At 45.4% G+C, this 14,673-nt stretch overlaps 1 protein-coding gene across 3 annotated transcripts in view; it reads left to right on the top strand.

Annotated features, from left to right (window-relative positions):
* The window catches only part of LOC147638935 (uncharacterized), an 82,069-nt gene that overhangs the window by 23,902 nt on the left and 43,494 nt on the right, over nucleotides 1-14,673 (top strand). Inside the window, exon 4 of one of the 3 annotated variants that reach the window (XM_086785798.1) lies at nucleotides 13,975-14,023. The exons of the other annotated variants lie outside the window; for them this stretch is intronic. Coding sequence (XP_086641924.1) covers nucleotides 13,975-14,008 — 34 coding nt within the window. The 3' untranslated portion in view covers nucleotides 14,009-14,023. Of the gene's footprint in view, nucleotides 1-13,974; nucleotides 14,024-14,673 lie in introns of those variants that run through there. 3 annotated transcript variants of the gene reach the window in all.

Here is a 14,673-nt window from a genome sequence, read left to right as displayed (position 1 = left end):
TAATATTATATTATTATTTTTTTAAGCCTTCAAAGGTTAATAAACCTTATAACCTTTAAAATCCCTTTTTGTCCCCTTTCACACTTGGACTGGCCACCATATAAGGGTTTCCTTTTCATATCCAACTTGATGCCTGTTCACACTGTCCATCCCGTGCCCGTGCTCGTGCCTACCTGCTTGTTGTCCAGAGGGAAAAACACAGGGTCGTAACGGGTACTTAAGCTTATCTTCAAGAAAACAACAATTTCACACGTAAAACCTTGAGAATATCTGAAAATAAACAAGAGAGAGAGAGAGTAGAGAGAGGACATGACACTAGGGATCGAAATAGCCTTGGGCCGACCCCTCCCTTCCCCCTCTGGGTTATATTAGATAAAACTCCTTGGAGGAGTCTTGAGCACAAGTTCTTAGAGCTAGAGGGCTCTCTTGTCTTTTTATATGTCTCAACAATGAGAAAATAGCTGAATTTATAGTTCTTGCCCAAAAGCACTTCAGAAAAAAGCTTTAAAAGCTGCATAAAGCAGGTGCACGTCTACACTAGATCCAGGCCCCTAACCATAGAGCTCTCACAAAGACACGCGAGACTCTATGAACTAATGACTAACCTTGGCCACTCTTTTATAGGCTCTTGGTCGGTCATCGGACGTCCACACTTGGGCGCCCGTCCGTCTATACTAGGGTGCCCTCCCCAAGACCTTTTCAAGCAGGGAGGTATCGTATAGGTGTGCCTTCTCTATGGAATGCTTTGCTGTATTAGCGAGAGTTCTTATTTGGAAGTTCTGGGTGAAAGCTATAAAGGATCCTATTGATGGAGGACTCGACAAATTGTACTTTGTACTCAAATTTTGTTCAAGTAAAGAAATACCGCAAGGGGTGCCACTGCGTTTTGGGGCCAATCGGTGTCCTTGTACTATTTGCAGGAGCACTCTAGCTCCCCTGTTTGTTTTACTTTTCCAGGTTCCCATGGGTGATGAAGTGTTTTGTGTGTGAGTGTTTGTTTCACCGCTCGTCAGATTTCTGAAGGCCAGTTACATGGTTCCATCGTCGGGATATCGTCGACTTTCTCAAGGACGCGAGCCCGTGGTTGTCACATTAAAAGCTTCAACATGTGGAAGTTGAAAAGGAAGTACAGGAGGCAGTGCAGGATTGTGTCTTTGCCTATATTAGGTGAAGAGCAAAAGTTGAGGATGAAGCTCAGGAGAAAAGACACCAAGGACAGGAATTAGTCAGCCAAGAACAAGAAAGCAGTTGAAGTGTTATGGTGCAAGAAATGGGTTGAAAGCTATGGCTTTCGACACTGTCACTAGTGGTATCTTCACGGAGGCTTCATGGGTTCGAAAGGCAGCTTCTTTCTATGTTCAGCAGTGGTGATCTACTATGCTTCATTGGGACTTGTGCTTACCACTTGGGTGGAGTGCAAGCAGGTTTTGGGTGCCTGTGGATGTATCAGATGACGCGCAGATGGAAGCAGAGGAACTTGATGAGGGTCTTATTCCGAGCAGATACTGGCACATAAGGAAAGAAAGGTACAAGGTAAAGTTTCCCCCGCCGCTATAAGGTTTATTAACCTTTGAAGGCTTAAAAAAATAATAATATAATATTATAATAATATTTGGAAGCATGCGTTTTGCTGTTTGCTTTTGGCGTTTTTGAAAAAAAAAGCGAATCACCTCTCTTTAAAAAGGGCGGAGGGTGGCGCATAGAGCATGGCGCATCCCCTTGAGGTGGTTGCCGTGTGATCAGCAGCGAGTGCCGGGTGGTGGTGATCGTTGGGCAGGTCACCGTATGGAGTGGAGGCTGCTGCGCGTACATGTGGAAGACCCGGGTGCTGCTGCGCATGGGCTACTGCTGGGTGCTGCTTCGCATGGGTTACAATTGGGCGTTGCTGCGCAAGTGCTGCTGTGCATGGGCTACTACAGGCTGCTGTGCGCATGGGCTACAGGCTGCTGCGCATAGGCTACAGGCACTGCTGCGCATGGGCTAGAGGCAGGGTGTGGCTGCGCACGCATAAGGACTGCAGCCAGTTGGGCAGCCAGGCAGGCGACCAGGTAGCTGCGCATGGGCTACTGCCAGCAAAAGGGGACCAGGTGGCTGTGCGTAGGGGCTGCTGCGCTTATGTTGGCTACTGTTGTGCGCACCTCCGTGTTGCTCCCCCTGCAGGTTCACTCTCTCTCATGTGGGTGCACGCTCGCATACGTACGCATGGGTTGTTGGAGGAGGCACTGTTGATCTCGGCTACTGTCGTGGTGGCTTTGTATGGGTTGTATGGCCGTGCATGGCTAATGTTGTACGACAGTGCTACTGTTTCAAACCATGGCGGGGGCCAGTGGTGGTGGCCTTATTCCCCCAAACCTTTTTGGTACAGGAGAATAGAGATAGGCTTTCTCTCTCTCTCTCTCTCTCTCTCTCTCTCTCTCTCATCGTGGATTGCAGGCCTTGTTTACGAGATTGGGATCCTGACGGGCGGTGAAACAAACACTCGCACATAAAACACTTCAACGCCATTGAGGACCTAGAAAAGGAAAACAAATACGGGGAGCTAGAGTGCTCCTGCAAACAGTACACAGACACCGATTGGCCCCAAAACGCAGTGGCGCCCCTTGCGGTATTTATTTAATTGATTATAAGAGCTTTGATTACAATAAGGCTGGGAACTCAGCCGTCACAGTAGAACCCCTGAAGCCTGCAAAGAACCTGCATCATGGCTTCTTGTCCACTCGGCAAGTCCAGCCATTGTTCACATCGAAAGACTCTCTCACATTGAGTCTGCGTACAGAAGCTTTCTCCCATGATCAGGGCTGCCACAACCATCCATAGCCTCTCACACTATGAACAGCATCACACACATCCAGTGCTTCTGCATCACAACACAGACTCCCAAACTGTCTCTCAAAAGAGAACTCGCATCACAGCATAGCATACCATACAGTTGACACACCTGTACCAACCTTCTCTACCTTCCAGGGGTACTATCCATCTCTGTCATGGATTCCCTGTCCCCTATCCAATCAATAGCAAGGCTGTACCATACATGTGTCCATTCTTGTACCTTATGCCTGCATGTGACCTATCTCCTGGAGAAACCCAAAAAAAACATGTTTCCTCGAGAAACCTACGACCTGTTTCCACATGAAACCCTTAGGCTTGTTTCCCTTTGAAACTTCTGTCCTGTTTCCATACAGAACCATTCATGGCACCATTCAACAACAGTGCCAACAACAGCATACATCTAGTTACCTGTTCCCTCATGAAACATCTGGCAACATAGAGATGCCCATAACTGTAGGTCCCTCTGTTCCTTTCTAGCAGGAAGAAAACAATCTGCTCCATGAGCACGCAGCCATGCGAGCTTGCATCACTTCCATGCCAAGAAACATGACCAAGTGACTTGTACTTGCAGCCAGAAACCCAAGTACATTGCTGAATTTGCTATCAAACAAAAACAGCCCATAAACAGTCCTCAAACTGATCTCAAAACAATCCCAAACCCAAAGCAAAGAGAAGCTGAAAGTTCCATCAGTTGAACACCATCGACATGATGTCTATGTTCATGAAAAACCAGCCCCTCCTTTCTGTAAAAACACTGGCGTCCTCCAAAAAGCACACACCTGGCTGCCTGTGAGATGCACTGCCGACGATGCGCTGCCCGCACAGTAATCAACCTGCAGCCACTTGTATCAGCTGTCGTACAGCAGCCGCTGCCTGTACGAGCTGTACGGGACTGCACCGTACTTGACTGTACCTGCTGTCCGTACAGGCCTACAGTTACTGCCTGTACCAGCTGCCAGCCAACCTGCACAGAAGGCGTCTGAACCTGCAGCACCCATACCCTGGTCGCCAACTCGGCCTGTACTTCCAGCCGCCAGTAAACATGCAGCCGCCTGTTCCGTACAGTACCCAGCCGCCTGTTCTGTACGACCAGCAGTTCTATAGGGGTACTCTCCACGCAGGTGTGGTTCTCTTCTCCTCCACGCAGCCAACATGCACGCCTCCTCCCCAAAAACAAGAGAGAGAAAAGGAGAGTCGTGGGCCTCCAAAAGTGGAGTAGCCTCTATAAATTGCTTAGGGGCCTCCCAAGGTTTTAAAACCTTTAAAACTTTAATTTTTTGCCCACCAAAGGTTATAAAACCTTTTTAAATTAAAGTATCTTTGCCCCCTTCACACTTGGGGTTGTCCACACATTGGCTTCCTTTTTTAACTCAAATCTGATGCCATTCACACTGTCCACCATGTCCCCGTGCACACCTGCATACTGTCCAGAGAAAAACACAGGGTCGTGACATACCCCCCTCTTGAAAAATGGCAAGCGTCCTCGATTGCACTCAATGGCACAGTAAAGCATCTTATGAGCAAAGACACCCCATATGGCAAAAACAATGGCCCTCCAATGCATCTGAATGATAAAACAATCATCCTGCACAATAAGCCACACTGTCACACCAAAGTGACAAACACCTCTTGCTTGTTCCTTCAGAACCTATAGCAAAAGTCTAAAATCAAATGGAAACACGTTAACTATGTTAGCCAAAAACAAAACCATGCATCATTCTACATATGACACACACATATGTATGACACACATGCATTCGCAAACAATATGCTCATCAAAATGTTCTACCTACTCTAAAGTAACAGTCTAAGGGCTGCTCGCAAGCCTTACGCCTCCCACAGGACCCACGACTGATGGTACAACATGAGCATATGAAAGCACTCAATGCATCCAAACACTACATCCACTAAGTACTTCCCACATATGTCTCATGGCCATCCCGCAGGAGTCACACCCAGTGGTGCATCCATGAACATAATAAAGCACTTGATGTATCATACCAATATACATGCAGCACACGACACAATCCAGAGTATTACCCAATGTATTCTCAATGGTACCATGATCCAATGGCACCAGAATACAATAATACCTCATGCATACATGCACAAATAGAGTTCAATCCATATATGAACCAAACCAACTCTAGGACTCCTCGCAAGACTTATGCCCTCCATAGAGTTATCCATAGTTGCAGTTATAGTTCAAGGGACGGCCGACTGTGAACCATACCCAACTTTACCATCTCATGTGACTAGTACACAATATCATAGAAGTCCCATAAGCAGATGTACTGTCAGCCTCAGTACCTTTGGGTGAATACAAAGATGTCACCAAGCAACTCCTAGATGACAATTGAGCCTGTCTGTAACAAGGGAGCGGAGGTGCTACCCCCCTCTTGAGCATCAGGCAATGCTCCAGGCCTATGTTGTGCTGAACCTGAATGAGCCGTAACAAGAGTCGACTCCAACTCAAAGGCATCAAGATAAAGCTGCAAATCCTGAGGTGAATCTGCTAAGTCACCCTCCTCCATCCACTTCGCATCCATCAGTGAACCTCCTCCATCCACTTCACATCCATCAATGAACATCTCTTGAACTTCACAGGATAGCGACGGGAAACTTTACCCTGTACCTTTCTTTCCTTATGTGCCAGTATCTGCTCGGGAATAAGAACCTCGTCAAGTTCCTCTGCTTCCGTCTGAGTCTCATCTGATAGATCCTCAGGCACCCAAAACCTGCTTGCACTCCACCCAAGTGGTAAGCACAAGTCCTCGATGAAGCATAGTAGATCACCACTGCTAAACATAGAAAGAAACTGTCTTCCGAACCCATGAAGCCTCTATGAAGATACAACCGGTGACAAACTGTCGATAACACTTCAACTGCTTCTTGTTCCTGGCCGACTACTTCTTGTCCTTGGTGTCTTTTCTCCTGAGCTTCATCTTCAGCTCTTGCTCTTCACCTCATATAGGCAAAGACACACAACCCTGCACTGTCTCCTGCACTTCCTTTTCACTTTCCTCATGTTGAAGCTTTTGATGTGACAACCACGGGCTCGCCTCCTTGAGAAAATCGACGATGTGTCCCGGCAACGGAACCTTGTAAACCGGCCTGACGGGCGGTGAAACAAACACTCGCACATAAAACACTTCAACGCCATTGAGGACCTAGAAAAGGAAAACAAATAGGGGGAGCTAGAGTGCTCCTGCAAACAGTACACAGACACCGATTGGCCCCAAAACGCAGTGGCGCCCCTTGCGGTATTTCTTTAATTGATTATAAGAGCTTTGATTACAATAAGGCTGGGAACTCAGCCGTCACAGTAGAACCCCTGAAGCCTGCAAAGAACCTGCATCATGGCTTCTTGTCCACTCGGCATCCACAAACAAGTCCAGCCATTGTTCACATCGAAAGACCCTCTCACATTGAGTCTGCATACAGAAGCTTTCTCCCATGATCAGGGCTGCCACAACCATCCATAGCCTCTCACACTATGAACAACATCACACCCTGACACATCCAGTGCTTCTGCATCACAACATAGACTCCCAAACTGTCTCTCAAAAGAGAACTCGCATCACAGCATAGCATACCATACAATCGCCACACCTGTACCAACCTTCTCTACCTTCCAGGGGTACTATCCATCTCTGTCATGGATTCCCTGTCCCCTATCCAATCAATAGCAAGGCTGTACCATACATGTGTCCATTCCTGTAGCTTATGCCTGCATGTGACCTATCTCCTCGAGAAACCCAAAAAAAACATGTTTCCTCGAGAAACCTACGACCTGTTTCCACATGAAACCCTTAGGCCTGTTTCCCTTTGAAACTTCTGTCTTGTTTCCATACAGAACCATTCATGGCACCATTCAACAACAGTGCCAACAACAGCATACATCTAGTTACCTGTTCCCTCATGAAACATCTGGCAACATAGAGATGCCCATAACTGTAGGTCCCTCTGTTCCTTTCTAGCAGGAAGAAAACAATCTGATCCATGAGCATGCAGCCATGCGAGCTTGCATCACTCCCATGCCAAGAAACATGACCAAGTGACTTGTACTTGCAGCCAGAAACCCAAGTACATTGCTGAATTTGCTATCGAACAAAAACAGCCCATAAACAGTCCTCAAACTGATCTCAAAACAATCCCGAACCCAAAGCAAAGAGAAGCTGAAAGTTCCATCAGTTGAACACCAAAAACCAGCCCCTCCTTTTTGTAAAAACACGGCGTCCTCCAGAAAGCACACACCTGGCTGCCTGTGAGATGCACTGCCGCCTATACGATGCGCTGCCCGCACAGTAATCAACCTGCAGCCACCTGTATCAGCTGTCGTACAGCAGCCGCTGCCTGCACCAGTTGTACGGGACTGCACCGTACTTGACTGTACCTGCTATCCGTACAGGCCTACAGTTACTGCCTGTACCAGTTGCCAGACAACCTGCACAGAAGGCGTCTGAACCTGCAGCACCCATACCCTGGTTGCCAGCTCCGCGTGTACTTCCAGCCGCCAGTAAACATGCAGCCGCCTGTTCCGTACAGTACCCAGCCGCCTGTTCTGTACAACCAGCAGTTCTATAGGGGTACTCTCCACGTAGGTGTGGTTCTCTTCTCCTCCACGCAGCCAACATGCACGCCTCCTCCCCAAAAACAAGAGAGAGAGAAAAGAAGAGAGTCGTGGGCTGCTTAGGGGCCTCCCAAGGTTTTAAAACCTTTAAAACTTTAATTTTTTGCCCACCGAAGGTTATAAAACCTTTTTAAATTAAAGTATCTTTGCCCCCTTCACACTTGGGGTTGTCCACACATGGGCTTCCTTTTTTAACTCAAATCTGTTATGGGATACAGGTCTATGGTTTACCCTCATATGCTTCTCATAAAGTTTAGTTTGGGTCAAAAAATATCTCAATCTTTGATGATCAGTCTTCACCATGAAATCAGTCCCAAGCAAATAATGCTTCCATGAAGTAAGAGTATGAATCATAGCAAGAAGTTCTTTCTCATAAACCAGCAAGTGTTTCTTGACATGTTGTAGCCTTCGGCTCTCAAAGGCAGCCACATGCCCTTCTTGTTGCAAAACTACATCCCCACTTGAATCACATTCCACTACAAAAGGTTTCACCAAGTTTTGAATGACCAATACCGGTCTAGTAGTAAGCTTCTCCTTCAATAAGTTGAAGTCATGTCTTTGACGCTCACCGCATCGGAACACTACTTTCTTCTTGGTTAGATCATGCAATGGAGCGACAATGGTGGCAAATTTTCTAATGAACCTCCTATATAACCCCAAGAAATTGCGCACCTCATGTACGGATTTCAATTCTAGCCAATTCTTGATGGCCTCAAGCTTTGCTTGATTCATCCGCACTCCTTCCTTAGACACTATATGTCCAAGGTAATATATCTCTTCTAAGAAAAACTCACCCTTCTTTCCATTGATGAACAACTTGTGCTACAACTCCTGAAATACCTTAGCTAAATGCTTTCTATGTTCCTCGTCGGTCTTGGAAAACACAACGATGTCATCAAAGAAAGTGCGTGCATACTTCCGATGCGGTTGAAGGTAGCTGGAGCATTTGTGAGTCCAAAAGGCATCACCAAATACTCACACTTTGAAAGTGGTACGGATGGCAGTCTTCTGAATACTGTGGCTAGATCCGAATCTGATGATAGCCACTGTTCAAGTCAGTCCAACTAAAGAATGCCGCGCCTTCTTGCTGATCCAATATATCATCAACCCTCAGTATAGGAAACCAATTCTTGATTGTAATCTTGTTCATTGGTCAAGTTGTGCTTTCCTTTGTAGGAGTTTGGAATATCCCTCAGCTTCATAGGCTGAAGCCTATTCTTGGAGTTCACGCTTCTCAAGTACCAATTTTGATCTCCAATACTTGTCTTTTTCTTTGGTTCGTCTACCATGTAGACCCTAGCAGCAATTAAAGCTAAATGCATCAAATCTTGGATGATATCATTGGGGCATACATTCACAAATCTCGAACGTTGTCATACAAACCAGCCCGATACTTTCTTAACTTAGACTTCTCAAAAATCTCTTTAAAAGGAGTAATCTTGAGATATGCATCCCAAAATTTCTTATCGTAATGATCAACCGTCTCGCATGTTTCCATCCGCAATCTTTCCCATGCAAGATGCACATCATCTTCAAACTTCTTTGGTAAAAACTGATCATAAAACTTCTTTTTGAAGTCTTTCCATTTCTTGGGAGATGTTCCCTCAACCATGAGTGCACCCCACCATGCATTGGTTGTCTCAGTAAGATGTAAACTAGCCATGTGAATCTTGGATGACTCCGAATAGTTTTCAAAACCAAAAGCAATATCAAATTGGCAGGTGTATGTGAGGGCTTTGTCTGTGTAACCATAAGCTTCATCATATGGTGTAAACCGCACTATCTTTCGTCCTTCTTTGACACTCCTTAGCTTTGTGCTTGCCTTTCTTCCCTTTCTTTCCATGCCATGGAGAGGGTGACCTAGAAGGTCCTGGACCTTTTCCAACCATGTCAACTTTTCTCATGATGAGAGTGGGCTGGAATGGCTCCTCGTCCTTCCACGAGAAGGTGGAGGACTTGGTGATCTCTTTGAGGGAGATCTCTTTAATGAAGACTTTTGATTTTGAGCCACATCCTCCTTTGTTGGTTGCTCATCCCCTTTCTTCATTTGCTCGATCTTCTTAGATAGTTGCTCAAAAATTCTCATCAAGTCGGGATCTTAGAGAATAGTGTCCAAATTGATCATAGTTTCTTTGATCATGTGGATTCTTGGATCTTCTTGTGTTTGCTTTCCACTTTTGGTGGCTTGGTCCTATGTGCTTCCCATTGCTTGAAGAAAAACCACGTGTAAAGATCGTTATCCCTCGTAGGAGAGAGATATAACCTTCACTCTGATACCATTGAAATAGACCTTTGTATAGACTGTTATCTTCAAGAAAACAACAATTTCATGCGTAAAATCTTGAGAAAATCTGAAAATAAACAAAGCAGAGGGAGTAGAGGTAGGACACCACATTAGGGGTCGAAATAGCCTTGGGCCAATTCTCCCTTCCCCCCCCCCCCCCTCCTCCATGTTATATTAGATAAAACTCTTTGGAGAAGTCTTGAGCACAAGTTCTTAGAGCTAGAGAGTTCTCGTCTTTTTACATGTCTCAAGAATGAGAGAATAGCTGAATTTATAGTTCTTGTCCAAAAGCACTTGAAAAAAGTACTTTAAAACTCACTTATAGTCCAAAAAGCATCTTTCTAATAATAAAAGCTCTTCTCTTTTTAGTATTTAAAAAGCTTTTAATCTTTTGCTTTCCAAAAGCTAATCGCAGTAGTGCCACATCATCAATGCCATGCCATTAAAAAAAAAAAAATTCAGAACACTTTTTTTACGGAGACTATCATCCGAGTTGGCTGGGAGTTTTTTCGAGGATAGGCATACCTCTGCAGGTCATTGCTCTGCAGGCCAGGAGGATACAGATCTTTCACGGAGACTATCATCCGAGTTGGCTGGGAGTTTTTTTGAGGATAGGCATACCTCTGTAGGTTATTGCTCTGCCAGGCTAGGAGGATACAGATTTCCTCATGTATTCTATCATGCTTGGTGGGAGATTGAGGAGATGTAGTATGGAGGAGATCATACCAAACACTAGGCTTAGTCCAGTGAAGATTGTTGGTCGCTCGGGGAAGCACTGGTTCATTGACCCTTCTCCTCAGATAGTGACTCATGGCTCTTGGTGTTTGTGGCTATATGGTGGCAGTCCTATCAGATATCTTCAGTGGGATCTAGGAGAGTGGGAGTGGATTGATGCCTTTGATCCTTTGAAAAGCCTTACTTTTTTCAGTTTCACTGTTCGGAGTGCCAGGCTTCTCCTCACTTGACAGATGCATAGGATCCCTACTCTCAGGCCTCATTGGGAGAGCTATGATATTTCTCCAACAGTGATACAGCGCAGATATTGGCATAGACTTTGGCACTCATACAGAAGGAGCCAGATCTCTCATTTCTTTTGGTTATTCTTACATGGTGGTCTCCCCACCAATCAGTGGAGATCAGTTTTCGGTGTAGCACCTTCCTGTCCCAGATGTGCGGCAGATTCTGAGTCCGTACAACATTGTCTATGGGGGTGCAGCATTGCACAGTAGATTTGGGGTCCTGTAGCCCAACTTATGGTCAAATTGAGTGGTCGAGCCATGCATGTGACTTGGGGGCCAGTTGCTTGGCTCTCCCAGTTCGGTCTGTAACTTTTTTATGAGGGCAGTGGTACAGATTCTGTTTTTTTCATTTGTAGAGGTATTGCCCAGCATGGTCTATTGCAGGATGTTCCTCACTCTGATTATACACTCCCTAGACAGAGGATTGACACCAGTTGGGAGATTATTGCCAGTATTACAGCATGGCAGATCTGGAGAGCTAGATGCACGGAGGCTATTGAGGGTGTCCAGATTTTTGGGTCTCAGTGCATTAGTACTTTATGGGGTGATATCATCCACACTCTTATGGCTACTTGGGCTCGCATTCAAGGGCCCTCTCGTTCTGCGCAGGCGAAGCATGTGATATTTATGCGGGAATGGGACCATGGCATCTTCTTTTCCTCTAGTACCACAAGTCTTACATGGCATCATGATGCTCCTCCTGTGTGTAACGGTCCAAGGCAGCCCAAAGCTATCTTTAGCATTCAGCCTTAAGTATTGCATCTCCCTCAATCAGGCTCTTTGAAGTGGCTTCACTATTGTCTTTAACCTGTTTGATGGTTCAACAGCCATTTGGTCTACATCGTCCTTGCATTTGGCAATCCTTCAATCATCTACAATAAGTTTTCTGCATTGTAAATAAGTTCTGCAAAGCAATAAAAGAAAATACTCCTGCTTGCAGGAGGAGGCCCTTAAATGGGTGGATTGGGACCCAATCTAGTGTCGTCTTTGCGTTCTCTCTCTCTTCACCTCTATCTCCTATGAATAAAGACTAAAGTGGATTGCTTCATGCTCACTAACATGATCTTCTTATGCATTACACAGTCATACTAGCTGCATGTTACAATGATAAACAACATTCACCTAGGTAGTTTACCAAGAGAATGCTAGTTTATTTGAGAGTGCCCAAGAGTTCTACGATGTTACGTACAAGGAAGATTGGTAAGTTATCCCCTAGGTATTGTGGACCTTACAGGATCTTCAAAAAGATTGGTGAGGTTGCTTATAGACTAGAGTTGCCTCCGAATGTGTGAGTTCATCTAGTCTTTCATTTTAGTCGACTGAAAGAAACACTCAGAGATGAGGATAGCCTTGTCACCCCTCGGGAACTTGTCAAGGTTGAGGACTTGTCCTATGTTCCACATGACCCGAGAGGGTGATAAATTTCAGGGAAAATGTCACATGCGGAAGCTCTTGGAGGCTTCTTTCAGACCTAAACATCATCTTGGAGCATGCCCATGCAAAACGCATACAGAAGAGAGAGAGAGAGAGAGAGAGAGAGAGAGAGAGAGAGAGAGAGAGAGAGCTGCGTATTCAATATATTCATAATGTACAAAAAGGAAGTACAAGTCTTACAGCCATAAGCTGTCCTGGAAAAGGTAGGCACCCTAATCTAATTCCTAAATCTGTGACCCAACCTATGAGAGGCTGAATTCCTCAAAACAATGAGCAACTTTGCCTTTTATAGTCCTTGGAATAAACTAGTGGACTGGCCGACGATTGGTCGGCTAGGTCTTGGACAAAACAATCTATTCTTGCTGCAACCGACAGGTCTTCTACTCCTCCATGCGTTGGCTGACAGCACCCCTTGTCCACCACCAACCATTCCCTTGCCAAAAAGGGCAACCCATGCTCCTAATCTCATTCTCACCTAATTCTCACCTTCAGGATCAGCCCTGCACATGTCGTACACATGACATCCCCCTCTACTAAACTTGATGATGGGATTCCAATCTCTATTCTTGGATGACTGTCGTCATCCCATTGTCTATTTCACGGAGTCCCAACCTGTCATCCTTCCCTTCCTGGCAACCTTTGCACTAAAAATCTCGTCCGGCCTCCAAATCCACTCCAATTCTGATGAAGAACTATACATCTATTCCATCTTGTCTCCTATCCATTCTTGCCCTATCCCTGAGCACTTTCTTTGGTCTTCTTTTCTTGAGTATTGTGTCTGGCACTCTCACTCCACCCCTTGGAGGATCATCCTCCCTTGGAACTGTTGCATGAAAGCCTTTCCTGCTATGCCCGTGGTGGCACCCGATTCATAGGACTGCCATTCCCCTTGGGTCTTGTGGAACACCACCAACCAACCACCTACGAATTTCTTCCATGTCTTGTGTTCCTTTCCTTGGACCTTGTACCTGTGCACTTTCTTATACCTTGGACTTGGGCACCTTCATTTGGGACTAAATCAGTGTTTAGCCTTGTTGAGCCCAATGCACAGATACCAATGTCGCTCTAGGAGTCTTCTTTCTGCCTAAACACCATCTTGGAACATGCTGATGCAGAACGCATACAGAAGAGAGAGAGAGAGAGAGAGAGAGAGAGAGAGAGAGAGAGAGAGAATATATTCATAATGCACAAAAAGGAAGTACAAGTCTTACAACCATAGGCTATCTTGGAAAAGGTAGAACCCCTAATCTAATTCCAAAATTTGTGACCCAACCTATGAGAGGCTGAATGTGTCACCATTTGGTCCATCTCCATTTCTGGAGCCACTTCTATGGGATTGTCACTCCATAGAACGACCAGATTTGTGCCATGTTCACATGGGACCAGGCCAGTGTTCCATGTGAAAGGGCCAATCTTTTGGTGTCACATGGACGGGAGCCAGATTAGTGCCACCCGTGTGTGACCACTACTGCGTCACATGGACGGGAACCAGTTTCATGCCACCCGTGTGTGACCTGCTTCGTGCTGTATGGACGGGAGCTTGTTGGTGCCACCCGTGTATGGCCAGGCTGGTGTCTTACCTATGGGATTGTCACTCCATAAGAAGACCAGGACATATATTTATATTTTTGTCACGTGCCCGACAGGAACTTTTTATACAAGTTTCATGAAAGGGAGATTTTGTTCATTACATGTGCACATGCATTTATGTCTGCGTGCATAAATTTGTTTTTGCATGACTTGTTTGCGTGTGTTGGCTTGTTATGCCATACCAGTACACTAGACGAGGACGCCCCCAAGGTACCGTGAGTGCTGTTTGCTGACTCGTTGGTGTGGCGTGTGAACAAGTAGTAAGTATTACCATTTTTCCCTTTTTAAAATGTAAAATTTATAAGTTATGGCCAACTTTAATATTTATAAGCCAATGTGTTGACACACATTTAAATTAGGGACTGGACATTATCTTTGTAGGGTGTCTATGAGCATTTCAAATAACCTTTAATATTGTGTAACCCTTAAAACCTTTGGATAACTTTTGCATGAGAAAAATTAGTAATTTTTCCATGTGTGAGAAGGCTGGTTGCATTCTTTCCATCGCCTGCTTCTCCTTGGGCAAAATTTCTGTATTCTCTCCATCACCTGCTCTTCATGGGCTGAATTTCTGTATTTTCTCCATTGCCTAGTCCTGAATTGGCTGCTGAATTTCACACGTGTGCTGGATCTAGACTGTACTTGCTGAATCTGGGCTGTACTTGTTGAATAGTACCTGCTGTACTTGCTGAATAGTACCTGCTTTATCCTATACTTATTGAATAGTACCTACTGTACTTGTTGAATTGTACCTACTGTACTTGCCTTGTACCTAAATTGTACCTGCAGTGCTTGAATTGTACCGACTGTACCAGAGTGTATCTGCTGTACCAGATTGTACTTGTTGTACCAAGAACAAAGCATGTTTATGCTGACCATGCTCA

This window comes from Cibotium barometz, chromosome 4, assembly GCF_041138505.1.
Source record: "Cibotium barometz isolate CiBa-2024 chromosome 4, ASM4113850v1, whole genome shotgun sequence".
Classification (NCBI taxonomy): Eukaryota; Viridiplantae; Streptophyta; class Polypodiopsida; order Cyatheales; family Cibotiaceae; genus Cibotium; species Cibotium barometz.
The sequence above is the reverse complement of the archived record's forward strand: the minus strand, read 5'-3'. Positions and strand labels throughout refer to the sequence as shown.